This window comes from Thamnophis elegans, chromosome 1, assembly GCF_009769535.1.
Source record: "Thamnophis elegans isolate rThaEle1 chromosome 1, rThaEle1.pri, whole genome shotgun sequence".
Classification (NCBI taxonomy): Eukaryota; Metazoa; Chordata; class Lepidosauria; order Squamata; family Colubridae; genus Thamnophis; species Thamnophis elegans.
This window is the reverse complement of record NC_045541.1, coordinates 63,383,933-63,399,634: the sequence shown is the minus strand read 5'-3', so window position 1 is coordinate 63,399,634 and position 15,702 is coordinate 63,383,933. Positions and strand designations below refer to the sequence as shown.

At 36.8% G+C, this 15,702-nt stretch overlaps 1 protein-coding gene across 1 annotated transcript in view; it reads left to right on the top strand.

The window, feature by feature from the left end:
* The window catches only part of USP37 (ubiquitin specific peptidase 37), a 43,141-nt gene that overhangs the window by 23,966 nt on the left and 3,473 nt on the right, over positions 1 to 15,702 (top strand). The window contains 12 exon segments of the mRNA XM_032217340.1: positions 3,414 to 3,530; positions 3,532 to 3,620; positions 4,994 to 5,111; positions 5,657 to 5,736; positions 6,025 to 6,189; positions 6,595 to 6,660; positions 7,431 to 7,575; positions 8,423 to 8,669; positions 9,906 to 10,072; positions 12,642 to 12,702; positions 13,947 to 14,062; positions 15,230 to 15,299. Coding sequence (XP_032073231.1) covers positions 3,414 to 3,530; positions 3,532 to 3,620; positions 4,994 to 5,111; positions 5,657 to 5,736; positions 6,025 to 6,189; positions 6,595 to 6,660; positions 7,431 to 7,575; positions 8,423 to 8,669; positions 9,906 to 10,072; positions 12,642 to 12,702; positions 13,947 to 14,062; positions 15,230 to 15,299 — 1,441 coding nt within the window.

Sequence of the window (15,702 nt, the reverse complement as noted above, 5' to 3'; positions counted from 1 at the left end):
TTTGATTTTTGATGTAATATTTCTTGGAAAGCTCACTCGTAGCTATGAAATTAGAATAATTACCCATATATCTGTTATAAATGTGACCAATTAGTTGATTGTCTTAGTAACCTTTTTTTCAGCCAAGTGTATTACACTTAACACTGCATAGAGTAGAAAACTCAAAACAGTTAAGGACACTTATCAAAATAAATTTCAGAGAAAATTATTAGACTTTCCCTACTATAAACCTTGTAGGAAAAGAGCTGTGCCAATAAAGGAGAATATTTGTAGCTCAGGGTTGATATGAAGAGATCCTTGGTACTCTCTGAGCTTGGTTGTTTTCTTGCAGAGGTTTCATTACCCAAACTAGGTAACATAATCAGTGCTAGAGAGAGCTGTGTTAATCTATGTAACTCAATATTGAAGTCTGATAGTAGCTTTTAAGAGTTATGCATTTTATCACCCGACATTCAACTTTCAGGAGGTTCAACTGATGTTGAATGTTAACTCACTGATCTAGGATTTAAATACAGGGAGGGAGTAAGGAGGAGGAGAGTGGATGGTTATGCAAATGAAGGTTCCATGGGGTACAGATTCTGTATCCAATTACCATATTTTTCAGAGTATAAGATGCAACCTTTTTCCTCAAAAAAGAAGTTGAAAATCTGGGTGCATCTTATACATCGAATACAGCATTTTTGCCTCCCAAAGCCCAGCCCTCTTCAACAAAATGACCTTATGGAGGCTTTTAGAGAGCTCCCGGAGGGCTGGGAAGGGCAGAAATGAGCAAAATGTGGGTTGTTTTTTGCCCCCCCCCCCAGCTCCACTCTGCAAAGCCCCCCCCCCAGGCTATTCATGGCTCTTTTTTTTTGAAAAAGAAAAAAACGGGCCCGTTTTCATGAAAAACGGGCTGTTTTTGGGAGATTTGCAGAGTGCAAAAATTCCCCCCCTTTTGGGAAGCTCTTTAACTGATTGATGAGAATTATATTGATCAAATGCTGTGCCAGCAGAAACACCTACCTATCTACTGTATTTCTCTCTATTTCTCTCTCTCTATCCCTCTACCTACCTACCTCTACTCTCTCTCCCTACCTATCTCCTGTATTTCTCTCTCTCTATTTCTCTCTATCCCATTATCTACCAACATACCTACCTAACTACCTCTCTCTCCCTACCTATCTACTGTATTTCTCTCTCTCTCTCTCTGTTTTCTCTCTCTCTCTATCCCTCTACCTATCTACACTCTCTCTCCCTACCTACCTACTGTATTTCTCTATCTCTATTTCTCTCTCTCTCTATCCCTTTATCTACTACCTAACTACTCACTCTCTCTCTCTCTCCCTACCTACCTGCTTACTGTATTTCTCTCTCTCTGTCTCTCTCCCTCTATCTACCTACCTACCTACTTTTAAAAAAAATTACTCTTCAAAACTTTGGTGCGGCTTATACTCCAAAAATACAGGTAACCATTATAATGTTGAAAACTATTGCTTGTTTAGATAGCCTGAACCCTATTGATGTATAAACTGAGTTATTTCATGCTCAGTTGTGCTGACCTTACTGCTGCTATGTTGAGTTTGTAAAGAAATGTCCCACGAGTTTAAAAATCTATCTCAGAATGTCTGAACAAACATGGTTTTTAGCTGTTAAGTGGTAAACTATTAACTATCTCTCCTCTATGGAATCTTGGTCTTCACTGTATACCTGCAGCTTTTCCTCCAAAATAGAACTGTGGCTAACATTTATTATAGCTGATGTTCATATAAGGCAGCATCATCCCCTCCAACCTTTTGGGCCAGTGGAGAGATATTTTTTCTACAGACTGGAGGGGGGCCTGGTTTCATATGCTGCTTGCATCTTGAGGATAGGGCTTTGCTTGTTTGCATAGCTCCATTGCTGGCATACCAGGGAATACCATATGGAACGAGCTACCCCCAGAGATCCGGACCTTACCCACTCTCATGGCCTTCCGTTAAAGCTATTAAAACCTGGCTCTTCCGGCAGGCCTGGGGCTGTTGACCTCTTGGTTGAGGTCCACCCTCCTTTGATTGGGTGCATGTTGTGCTTCTTCTTAACCTTGTTGTATCTTATTGTTTTAATCCTTTTTAAATATTTTTTTCATTTCTGTAAGTTGCCCGGAGTCCTTCGGGATTGGGCGGCCTATAAATTCAATAAATGAAATGAAATGAAATGACCATGACCCAGTGCTGATCCATGGACCGGGGTTGGGGATCCCTGATATAAGGTTGGGGATCCCTGATATAAGGTATCCCTGATATAAAATTTTGGCACAGCTTGAGTAATAGGCCTCCATAATGACCTTAGATTAGACAATTGGGAGATATTGAACAGATGCAGCATTGGAGACAAAGGGAAATTTCAAAATAGGAGCATTTTTGACAAATGATTGTTTTTACCTAAATAGATTACATCTACAATTATCACTTGAGTGAACATAAGGCTGATTGATAGCTGATTGTCATTTCTTGAAATCTATTGTTCAGTAAAGGAGAATAGTGCAATTTCATTTTCCATCTTTTCCTCAACTGTGTTGCCTTTGCACTGAATTAAAGTTTCAACCATGCCCTCTGCTCTGGCAACAGACTAGTACTCTGACAATCTTTGAAAAAAAGATACAATATAGTGTATTTGTGGAGAAGTACCATTCATTGTCTGTTATACTGTCCCTTGCATAAAATTTTAAAGGGAAAATTCTGTCTGTAGGTCTTAAAATAGCATTGATATTGCACACCAACACACCCAGTTATAATTGAGGAGGCATTTTGAGGCATTTCTCTCTGCATATTAGAACCTAACTGATTGCATTGTCTGTTCAATTCACAAGGAAAGTTCACAGTTTTTCTTTAATAATGAGTTATTTATTTGCATTTAGCCAAATTAACAAAAGTGTGACTGAGAAAAGCTTAGAGTTGTTCTAGGCCATCTAGGAAACTAGTTGTTGCTAAATTAAGATGGAATAATTAAAATGCAGCAGATAATGGAAAGAGTGTGGGTAGGGTTAGGGTAGTTCTAGTACACTGTCTAGAAATTATTTTCTGAACTTTACTTTTGTATCTTGGTCTGTATTTTGCCATTTAAAGAAGAAAAATGTAAGCATATAATTTAAAGGAAATAATATGACTATAGAACGTGAATAAATACAAGGGAATTCATTAAAAAATTCATTTTCACCATTATAATGGTTCTTTACAATGAATCACAATGTTGCCATTTTAGTTGAATTAGAGGTAATTCTCATTTAGCAGCTGCTTTGGTAAGCAAATGTTGTAATCACACAGATGAAAAAGTAACTTTGTAACCAATCCTCGCATTATGATTTCACAACTTTTTTAAAGCAAAGGAAACTGAAGTATGATTATAAAATTGTAGTGTTTTTGTAGCGCTTTTAAGAAACATATTGATGATTTTAGGATGCTCATGAATTCTTAAGCCAGTGTTTGGATCAGTTGAAGGAGGACATGGAAAAGCTGAACAAAACTTGGAAAAGTGAGCCTATTTCTAGTGAAGACAACTTGTCCGGGGCGCATATCAGATGACTTTTCAGCCACTAAAGTTTATACATGTCCAGTAATTGCAAATCTAGAATTTGAAGTTCAGCATTCAATCATATGTAAAATGTAAGTCTTTAAAGATATTATTTTTTTCACATCTTGTTGCTTCCCTTTCCTCATATCATTCTCATTGAGTTTGATGTTAATACACACAAGCCCTGGCTTCTCAAGCAATTTAAGTAGTGGATGATTCTAATGTAACTAAGCATCATTCACTGGCACTCCTGGCATAACTTGGAAAAAATATACAGATAAACACCTATTCAAATTCCTGCTTTAGTTGAATATGTAGGGGGCCCTACATATTTTCTCAAAGATGTTGAAAATAGTGAAAAGTGGGCATATTTTAATTCATCAAGTATTTCTAACGGCGTTGAACCTCAGATTGCAATTAATGATATCTTGAGATTTGTAACTCAGAAACAGCTGGGAGAAAACAGATGCCAACACAGAGATTGCAATTGTTTAGGGAAAGAGCCACAGTCAGTATTTTAATATTGTATACTACTTATTTAAGAGCACTTGAACTCTTGTGAGGAATCCAATAGTGCCAATTCCTCTTATCGCACAGCTTTTCATTCAGCAAATTCTCTCACAATAAAGAAGTATGGGAACAATTTGGCTGTTCTTTTTTTAGCCTACATATCCCATCCCCACGAATCTGTTACAGAAAGTTATGAGAACTTCCAGAGCATCTGGAAAAGTATTCTGAGAAGAGATAAATGTCAAAGAAAAATGACCCAGCTGGATTAAAAGCTGTTACATTCTAATTTGTGCTAAATGTTATAGAATGGAATAGAATAGAATTCTTTATTGACCAAGTGTGATTGGACACAGGAGGAATTTGTCTTTGGTAAAAAGACAAGGTACATTCGTCAAGATCATAAGATACAACACATAATGATAGTTATAGGGTGCAAAAAGCAATCAGGAAACAATATCAGTATAACTCGTAAGGATATAAACAACAAACTTACAGTCCTGCAGTCATAAGTGGGAGAAGATGGGTGATAGGAATAATGAGAAGATTAATAGTAATAGTAAAGCAGCCTTAGTGAATAGTTTGACAGTGGTGAGGGAATTATTTGTTTAGCAGAGTGATGGCGTTCAGAGAAAAACTGTCCTTGTGTCTAGTTATTCTGGTGTGCAGTGCTCTATAGCGTTGTTTTGAGGGTAGGAGTTGAAACAATTTATGTCCAGGATGTGAGGGATCTGTAAATATTTTCACGGCCCTCTTTTTGACTCATGCAGTGTACGAGGTAGGTTGGTAGTAACTGTTGTTTCTGCCGTTCTGATTACTCTCTGAAGTCTGTGTCTGTCTTGTTGGGTTGCAGAATCAAACTAGACAGTTATAGAGGTGCAGATGACAGACTCAATAATTATCTGTGTATGGCATTAAAAATGTGGCAAACTAAATGAGGTAAAACTTTTCCCTGCAGGTGTGGTGAAACTGTCATCAAGCGGGAACAATTTAATGATCTTTCCATTGACTTGCCACGAAGGAAAAAGCTGCTTCCGTCTCGATCAATCCAAGATTCTTTGGACCTCTTTTTCCGGGTATGCAATATATATTCTTCCATATGTTGTTATATATTAATTTTTACTTATTTTTGTAAACGGTTTCTGAATATTATTTGTACTGTACATTTTTTTAAAATTGCAAATTGAATGCAAATCAATTATATGTTGAAGAGTGATCTTGTGGAAATATGTTAGAGTAGTGTTACATGAGCTTGTTTCAAGTTTCTCCATGGGCTTTTTTGGGAATGGGGTGGTGGTTAGAATCTTTTGTATTGTATTTGTAAAAAAAAATCCTGAAGGTATTAATTCTCTGTAGGAATTGTTATGTAACTTTTGGGCCAATTTACCTGGATTAATCTCAAAAACAAATTAGTCAGAGTTTCTGGTTCTTTTACAATTCTTGTTCTCTGTATTTTTTCATGGATATTTGGTATAATTGTAATAAAAGATTGAATAGCCTTAGGTGTAAATAAATGCAATTGTTTGGCGGGAGGAATACCAAAACAGGAAAAGAAAAAGACTTTATTTTAAAGAATTTGTTTTTATCAGATTACAAACCTTGCACATATTGTATCTCTTAGGCAGAAGAAATAGAATACTCCTGTGAGAAGTGTAGTGGAAAATCTGCTCTTGTTACACACAAATTCAGTCGATTTCCCAGGTAGGTATATAAACTTGGTACAAAAGTTATACCAAAATACTGGCAACTTTTACAATCTATGAGATAAAAATATTTAGGGCAAAAACAACTGCTTGGTATCAGTCCTAGAATAACTGAATTACATAATTTAAATTTTGAACATCTCCAGCATTTATAAGTTAAGAGTACATAATTTTATAAGGAACTGACAACAGGGAGAGCCTATAGTTTTTACGTATTACTAAAGAGAATAGTTGTTTCTACATAGCAAACAATCTATACTTTTCCATTCCTCCTTGTCTCTTAAAGGGTTTTAATACTTCATCTGAAACGGTACAGTTTCAATGTGGTGCTCTCCCTCAATCACAAAGTAGGGCAGCAAGTGGTTATTCCAAGATTTTTGACCCTGCAGTCACACTGTACAGAAAGCACAAGGCCCCCACTTAATCTTGGATGGAGTGCACAATCAGCCATGTGAGTTCTTCCACTTATTCTAGTAATAGTATTTATAGATTGGTTTATTTTTGTTACAGTGAAATTTTAATTGATATTTGTTTAACAGTCTTTGGATACAATTGATACAATATACATTCAAATATCAGCCCTGAAATAATGGACAAAAGTCTAGAGAATCTAGATTTTCTAAATTATTAATTAAGTGGTGACTGTGGGAAAAAGTGAGATGGATGTGATGTGATCTATAAAACAACATTGTAGAGAACTCAGATTTAAAAGGTTTCCATAAATTTTGTGCCAGCTGGGACAGTTAATCCAAAGACTGCTTGCCATAGTTCTTAAAACTGAAGCATAAACTTGGATCCCATTAAAATGGCTGTATGTAATAATTTTCCAAATAAATACTACTTTCTTTTAAATCAGTTCTCGGCCATTAAAAGTGTCCCAAATGGCGAATTCCTGCTCTGTAATGACTTCTACACCTTGTCGGTGAGTAGTATGATTTTGAAGTATCTGAAAGAAGACTAAAATGCTTAAGCCTGTAGAAATTGATTTTGCACTAATATTTGCCCTCTATTTTAGAAAATTTGGTGCATTATTTATATTGTTAATATCAAGTTTTGTAACTTGGTTGGTTGCTGAATTAAATGAGGTCATTAAGGGAGGACTGCCTGTAGTCTGATTCAGTAACGCCTTTACTAATGTATTGTTAAGGCACTAATTACTCTGGATAGATCACATGGTAGCTTTATGGGAACATGTTTGTTTTCCTTTACCAGAACTGAGAAAAATACAGTGAATACAAGATTAATATTTTAAAATATATTAAATATTTAATGAGAGCATTACAAATTCTACTATGAAATGAAGTTTTGCATGAAACATTCTACTTAATATACTTAAGTAGTAATATAATATATATATGCTCCAGTTCATATATACTGGGCTATTATAAAATGTCACTTTTGTAAAACAAGAAGTGTGACTCCAAATTTATCCCAATTCACTTTTTCTGCTCAAGAAACCCAGGAATATTAATGTTCGTGATATAAAGAATTTCTAAATGTTAGATTGAGCGAGTGTTTCAAATAGATTTTGCAGAGGATTAATTTTTGAATAAACCTTTATACTATATTCTTGGAATTATAGTTTGCCATCTGCCTAGCTTTTCTATGAATGTTTTTGTAAGCTGATATTAATCAGCATCATTAGAAGGCTTTTTTGAAAGGGTGAATTAATTTTTTTTGTTTCTTTTTCAGAAAATACTCATTCAAAAATAAAGGTCATATTTTAAATTCTTTGGATTCAGACAGTGAAGAAGAACCACTAAAACGTCCTGTTGCAAACAGTCAGAAACAGTGTGATTTCCAGAGCAGGGAACAGCAGCAAGAGGAGCTTGAGAAAGTAAGAAAACAGCTGGTAGAAGAAGAATGTATGGTGATCACATAACTTTTGGGGGCAATTAGATGCAACATTAGTAACAAACTTTTGAGTTGCGAGGTTTTGTCAATAGAAATAAACCCGTCGGCACTAGGAAGGCAGGAGAAGACAGGAAACAGCCAGGTTCTCTTGCATTGTTATACATATGTGACATCCCCTCCTATCCTCTCCTGATCCCCAGCAACCCTGTAAGCTGGAGTTGCAGCCAGGTGCAGTATAGTTCTCCTTCCAGAAAAGCAACAGCTTTGCAGCAAAACCTGATGGTTCAGTGAACCCTCTGCAGTAGTGGGAAAAGGCAAGAAAGGGTCAACTTCCAGCATGCCCATGCATATGTAAGCAGTGTGCCAGAAACCAACCCTATCCTGCCACCACCCAAAGCCCAATGGCATGCTACCAGTGCAAGGCAAGAACGCACTGCACTGCACTTTTTGTTTTTGCTGGACTTGCGAACAATCACACCTACGGACACTGTCTGGAACATAAATCATTCATAGAGGACTGTATTGTTTTTATCTTTTAAGAGTGGCTGCAGTATGATATGACCAAATTCTTAAGAGGAGCAAGGCTGAAATTGTTTGTTTGTTTGTTTGATTATTTATTTATTTAATACAGCGTATCTTCACTCAAAGTCAGACTTTTCTCTAGTGATGTCAGAACAATTCTGTATATCAAAGCAGTGTTGAATTATAATTGTATGTTCAGAATGTATTTCTTTTTTTATATTTTACGTATGTTCATTTTACTGTGGTTATTAGTGTAGTATCCTGAAAGAGAATGAATCCCAGTGAGTCTTGCCTTTATTTATTTGCAGAGCTCAAAGAAAAGTAAAACAGAAAATCCCAAAACCCCAGAGAATAGTGGGCTCGAAACAATGACTGAAGATGAACTTCTAGCAGCTGTCCTGGAGATTAGTAAACGTGAAGCATCGCTATCAAGCAACGATGAAGACAAGCCAACAAATAGTCCCGATACTGGCTTTGGAGATGATGAGATGCAAGAGTTGCCAGATAATATGGAAGTTAAGGACACTGATAAACCCAAAACTACTGCAGAGTCTGGTAAGAGGGGAAGAAAAGGCTAGAATTTGAGTGACAGTATATGGAGTGGGATGGTGAGCCACTAAGCTGTTCTCAGCCCTGTCTTCTCAGATTTCTGACTCTTCAGTAGGTTACAAAAAGCCATCCGTTGATTTGGTGACATTACAAATGGACAGTTTCATTTTAGTTTTTATTCATTTATTGTTATTTTAGAGGTGGGAGATGAGAATAGTAGGATGGAAATCAGCAGAATTGCAAACACACTCCCATTCCTACTTTTATTTTCATCCTTTTTTGCCTCAAAATCACCCTGCTGAATTCTATTGGATAGGCATCTCATTTCAGCTGAAATTAAACTCCAACTCTTAATGGAGTGGGGATGGTCTACCTTCCTGAACTATTATATTTTAATCTCATCTTATTTGGGGAAGGGAGAAAGGCAAGGGCTGTGCTACAATAGACAAAATTATTTTGAGTCTATTTTATTGTAAAATTATTGTATTAAATTGCATTTTAGAAAAGATTGAATAACTATGTCATAATGCCTAGCATCTTAAAATGTGCAGTGAAGTTTGCGTATGGCATATTTCATTATACAATTGACATAATTGTCAATAACATTCAACTAAATTGGAAAATGAAGCAAAATTCTTTTTTATTGTAGGGATGTCTTTTAAAAATCTTTAATCACAATTTTGAAAGACAAGAGCAAAAATGGGAGATAAATTTTACATACTGATTTCCATCTCATTCTGGTGTGTATTTCAATGCTTCAATTACACAAATGTCTTAATCGGAAAACAGTAAATAAGTACTGAAAGCAATTCTTTCCTTTCTCCCCTTATCCTTTTTTCCCAAAATGATCACTGACTAATATGCTCATTTTGCTCTTGAGATCTGAATAGTATGAAAAAGATTTATCCCAGGAATATGGCAGTCTGTTGTCCTGAGGCTGCAGTAAGTTCTCAATTTCTTTCTTTTTCTGCTGAAAATTGCCAGCATAGTTTTCTCTTTTTATGAGGTAATGATGATATAAGCATTAATATGAGAACATAAATGTGCATACAAAACCTAGTCCAGCTTCTTGTTCACCTGTGTGATAGGCTTTTGTGGCCACCCTCACACACATCTCTATTAAATGCAGCGGTCATTAAAGGGTTATCCATCCTTAAGTTACCCAGCTGCAATTCAGATAGCAGCCCTCCCCTCCCCCCAAACTCCTGCAAAAAAAATTAAGACACCATTTTGTTTCCATAGGTTATGCCAACTTGACCAAGGTAACTAAAGATTTTGATGAAAATAAAGAAAACAAAACTCCAGAAGGCACTCAGGGGGACGTTGATTGGCTGCAACAGTATGATATGGAAAGGGAAAGGGAGGAACAAGAACTACAGCAAGCTTTGGCTCAGAGTCTCCAAGAACAAGTAAGAACCAGTGCACCTTTCGTGATGATACGTGACTGTCTCACTATTTCTAGGGAGAGAATTCTTTGTAACCTCACTTTTATAATATGGCACTGCATGATTTTGTTTCATAATTGCAAACTTAGAAACCTATTTTTATGAACAAGGTTTTTATAGAAATTATTTAGCAAAGATATGTTTTACTGAATTTTGTGCATTTTTTTAAAACATCAATTTTAGCAAATTTGAATTTGGAAGTCTACTGAGGTCATTGTACATCAGAGATGCTCTTCTGTAATATTTTTCTATATAGCAATAGCACCTAAATACCACTTCACAGTGCTTTACAGCCCCCTCTGATTTAGAGAATCAGGCTATTGCCCCCAACAATGCTGGGTCCTCATTTTACTGATCTCAGAGGATGGAAGGCTGAGTAAACCTTGAGCCAGTGAGACTCTAACTGCTGAACTGCTGATAGTCAGCAGAATTAGCCTGCAATACTGCATTCTAACCACTGTGCCACCACGGTTCTTACATTTTGTTTCCGCTATTTTATTTTCTCATGGTCTTTCAAACATTATTACTTCTAATAAATCCCTAATGGCCTTTCTCATATTTTCTCATATTTTTGATAAAAATATTTTTATTGCCAGGAAGAAAGAGATCATAGGTTTTCTTTCTGTGCTCTTTGTGTAGTTAAAAATATAACTTTTAGTAATCTATTTTGCTTCCATGGTTTCTCCTCATTATTAGTTTAGTATTCAAGAATCCATATTTAAATTATTAAAGTTATCCATCCCATGTTGGAATCTCCTTTCTCCTAAAGTATATCTTGGAAAAACCAATTCCAGAGTTAAGAAAAATAGTTTGGGAAAGTTTTGCTTTTGTGTCTCCTTTGACATGATATCCATAATGAAACTATTTTTCATTTACTATAATCCTGCTCCTTGGATGAGATTTTTGTTAACCTAAGTCTCAAAGACCTTGAAACCTGCACAAAACTCCAAAAATATAAATAAAAGCAATTTAATCACAATCCACAATATTAATAAGCCCTGTCTCTCATTTTATTCAGCCTCTGTCTGAAGTAGGTAGGGTGGATCATAGATCTGTTTTGATTTAAGTACAATCTATATCCAGTGATGGCAACGTTTTTCTTACGACGTGCCAAAATTGCGCGCTATCGCACACATGTACCCACTCAATCTCTCTGCCCACCTGTGCATGCGCACAAGCCCCCCGTCCGCGCATGTGTGAGTGACCTTTCCCCAGGCTCTGGAGGATTTCCTGAAGCCTGGGGAGGATGAAAAACGCCCCCAACGGGCCAACTGGAAGTTCTAAAATGATCCATTTCCGGCTTCTGGGGGGCCACGGGAGCTGTTCTCACCATCCCCAGGCTTTAGGAAAGCGTCCGGAGGCTGGGAAGGGTGAAATGCAGCTCCAGTGGGCCAACTGGAAGTTCCCAAACTTCTGTTTGGCCCGTTGGGGCCGTTTTTCATTCTCCCCAGCCTCCGGAGGCTTTCCTGAAGCCTGGAGAGGGTGAAAACGGCCAGAGCTGACAATTGGCGTGCCGCCAAGTATGGCTCCATGTGCCATAGGTTCGTCATCATGGATCTATATGATAATGATGCCAATGTTTATCATTTATTCCCAGGTTAAGCAGACAATGCAATCAGAGTTCTAACCTGGTGCCTAGAGGCTGTAAGAAAGTAGATTTGATGGGTGGGAAACACCATGCAACTTAATCGTCAGCACGTAGCATGTAATTACAGCACTTGTAATTATGGCAATCACATGACACTGGGGTCATGTGATTGCCACTTGCAGCCTTTCCAATCAGCTTCTGACAAGGGGGGGGAGTCAATGGGAGAGGTCAGATTGGTTTAACGACCACAGGAAAAAGGTAAATAAAATTGGGTATCATCATGCAATGACTCACATAACAGCCTCACTTTTTTATTGGAAAGAAAGATGGGAATATGTGAAAGGTGTCTCTTCAGGCACCTTTGCATAGCTTGGAAGGCCCCATTTGCACCCTGAGGAGCTGTCTGTCAGTATGGTAAAAAAACAACAACAGCAGAGTACAGCCCTTCTGAGATATCCTTCATTTCAATACTAGTTTCTTAAATATACTTTTATAAATATTTACTAATGCATAAAGAAACAAAATGGACATGGAAGCATATGTGAATAGGTTAAGAAAGAAGAAAAATTTTCAAATGTGTTCGTCCATTTGTTGTTTAGCAGTGAGATGAAAGGCATCTAAACCTACAAAAGCCATGTATCTGCAAGCCTTTGATATTCTAGGGTTTTCCCCTTAAATTAAGGCAATTTCTCCTATACTGTTTATTCAGGAATGTATGGTCTACCCAGCTAGAATTGAATACACCATGCATTTAGCTACATAGAGGAAAAAAAATGTTCTTGGACTTTGTCGGGAAGTAGTTCACATTCTTGCTGATAGCATGTGGTGAGATTAGGGACTTGCTGTGTTGCATACTAACCTCGTGCTGTATTGGTGGGAAAAATATAGCAATTATAAAAATAAGAAGTGTCTCAGAGAACTAAGCTTGAATCTCTACCCCAGCAGAGGCGGCGGGAGCAGAAAGAGGATGATGATCTTAAACGTGCCACTGAATTAAGTCTACAAGGTGAGATACACAACAGAAAAATGGACATCTTTTAAAAGCATAATTTAATTGTTCAAGTAAGGGTGAAATTTCTTTTTGCAATTCAAATAAACTCTAGTGGTCGACATTGAGTACACAGCATGTAGCCATTCCTCTCGGCTTGAAAAGTAGGCATAGGTGGCTACCCAGAACCCCCAAATATTCCCAGAATGTAATTTTCTAATTTCAGTAAATCTCTATGTCACCATTTTTATTTTAAAATATTAAATTGGTCTCTTTTCTGAAGCTAATGGTACATACAGCTTCAATGATATGTAATATATGCCAAAAATCCACATAAAATTGAATATGAAAAAGTACTGATTGGCATCAAATGTTGTATAGGGAAACTACAAACAAAAATAGTTAACATTTTAGCCATTGGTATGAAGTGGATATGCTGCTACAACCCTGTAAACAAGCAGAATATAGAGTCTCAGCAATTTTCAGTGGTTTCTTCTCCAATCTGTTTTATTTCTCTAACCACAATTTGACTATATCTTAGCATGCTCAACTCTATTTCATAAATCCCAAGTGAGATAAAAGCAAGCAAGTCTGCCCCGGATTCCAAATTTGTGAACAATGAGAATGAGAGGTTTATGCTGAAAGGTTTATTGGTTCTATGAACTGTAGATTTAATTTCCTGTTATTCTTCTCAGGTTTGACGTTCTGCACAGCAAGTTATAAAAACTAGCAAGAGTTATGTATTTTAGTTCAGCCATGGTTCCAAAGTAGGGCTAGTTTATATAGCAGTGGGAGATGAGCAGTAATTTTTTCAAAATATTTTATGCATTTTGCTATGATAATTCACTGAAACTCTTTTACGTTAAGGTGTTATATAAGAGTTTTAGTATAATTTTCTTTCTCGTCGCAATATATCATGTTTTTTTTTTCATTGATGCAAATCAGTTTATGTGTTTCCTTGGCATCATCTTACTTTTTAAGTTAGTGCAAAACTTGTAAAAACTGCATTTTTGAAAATAAAGTTTTTCCCTTTATAAACTGATCTGTTTGCATTCTAAAAATCTTTGTACCTATTGTATATTTAATGCTTGCTGTGGCTCTGAAGATTTAATATAGTAGATTATTTCCTTTAATAAAGAGAGGCTAACTATTTTGCCTTTTTAGTGAGATAGTGTATCATGCAGTGGAATGTAAAGTTTCATCATCTCTGTTTTATGCACAACATCAGGAATCTTATGCAGTATCCTTTTCATGCTGTTTAGAGTTTAACAGTTCTCTCCTGGATAGTCTTGGCTCTGATGATGACTCTGGGAATGAAGATTTTCTAGACATGGAGTACTCTGAAGCGGAAGCTGAGGAACTGAAAAGAAATGCTGAGGTGATGATCTGGGAAACCAGGGGAAGAACACTAGCATGTTTAACCGGTGGTAAATGCTTAAGCAAGGTTTCATGGCTTGGTTAGTTCAGTCTGCATAATATGGCACCCTTGGTCATCTTTATTAAGCTTTCTCAATGATGACCAACAATGAGCAACAGTGAATTGTTGATAATATCGGCCCTTGGAGATGCAGTTTCAAACCCTTACTTTAGAGTAGACTAAAAACAATTTACCGGGTTTTTCAGTGTATAAGATGCACTCCCCCTCCCCCCCCCCCAAGTGGGTGGAAATGTCTGTGTGTCTTATAGAGTGAATGTTACCAAAGCCCTGCCCACCCACTGGCCCCTACCCTTCCGCCTCTGCCTCCGAGCAGTTTGCCTCCTTGCAGCAAACAGCCTGGTCAGCTTTAGCACAGCCTGATTTAGCACGAGCAGCTGATTGGCGGTTGGATCTGCCTTCTGGAATACCACTTATTAGCTGTTCCGGCTACGCTGCCACACGTTCCATTTTCAGCCTCTGCGTGTCCCATTTTTGCCCCGTTCCAGGAGGGATAGGCAGCAGCTATCCCTGCCGCCTGGAGACCGAAAACAGGGCACACAGAGGCATTGATAGGTGGCAGCAGTGATCCCTGCAACCTGGAACAAATTTTTTATTGCTAAGTGAAACATTTGTTAAGTGAGTTTTGACCCATTTTACAACTTTTCTTGCCACTGTTAAGTGAATCATTGCATTTGTTAAATTAGTAACACAGTTGTTAAGTGAATCTACCTTACAAATTGGCTTTGCTTGTCAGAAGGTGGCTAAAGGTGATCACATGACCCCAGGATACAGCAACTGTCATAAATATGAAGTCTGAATTTTGTTCACGTGACTATGGGGATGCTAAACGGTCATAAGTGTGAAAAACAGTCACATCATTTTTTTTCAGTGCTGTTGTAATTTTGAACGGTCACTAAATGAACTATTGCAAATCAAGGACTACCTGTATTTAACTGATTTTTTTAAACACATTTTTTATAAAGCCTGATTTGAGTTAACTACAAATTTGAAATGAATTATTCTAGTGTTTGATACAGTGTGTCCTAAGTATGCTATAAAGTCTTTTATAATGTTAAATGTCTGATATATTCAGAAGCAAACCAAACTAATAGGAGAATTCTTTCACAGACAGGAGAGCTTCCTAATTCATATCGTCTAATTAGTATTGTAAGTCACATTGGAGATACCTCCTCTTCAGGTAAGAAAAAGGCTGTGGTTTTTTATCATTCTTGTTTTTCTAAGTTGTGTTTTGGAGGCCTTTTCAGGTAACCAGAATTGAAGATGAAGAAAGAAATGCAATAAAAGTAGTTAATTTTGTATGCTTGATTTTAATCCATCCATCCATCTATCTGTCTGTCCAGCCATCATATTTATAGGGCTCTCTATATCACAAAACATGACTCTGGGCAACTAAAATAAAAACTATAAAACTAATATAAAAATAACCAACAATTAACAAATGCTGATATTATGATTAAAACAGTTTCCATACATGTTTTACAAAGTGGGGGGGGGGAATTAAACAATTTGTTATTTATTCATTCATCAATAAATCTGGCACATAAAAAGATGTTGAAGCTCAGTAAAAATGAGTCACATTT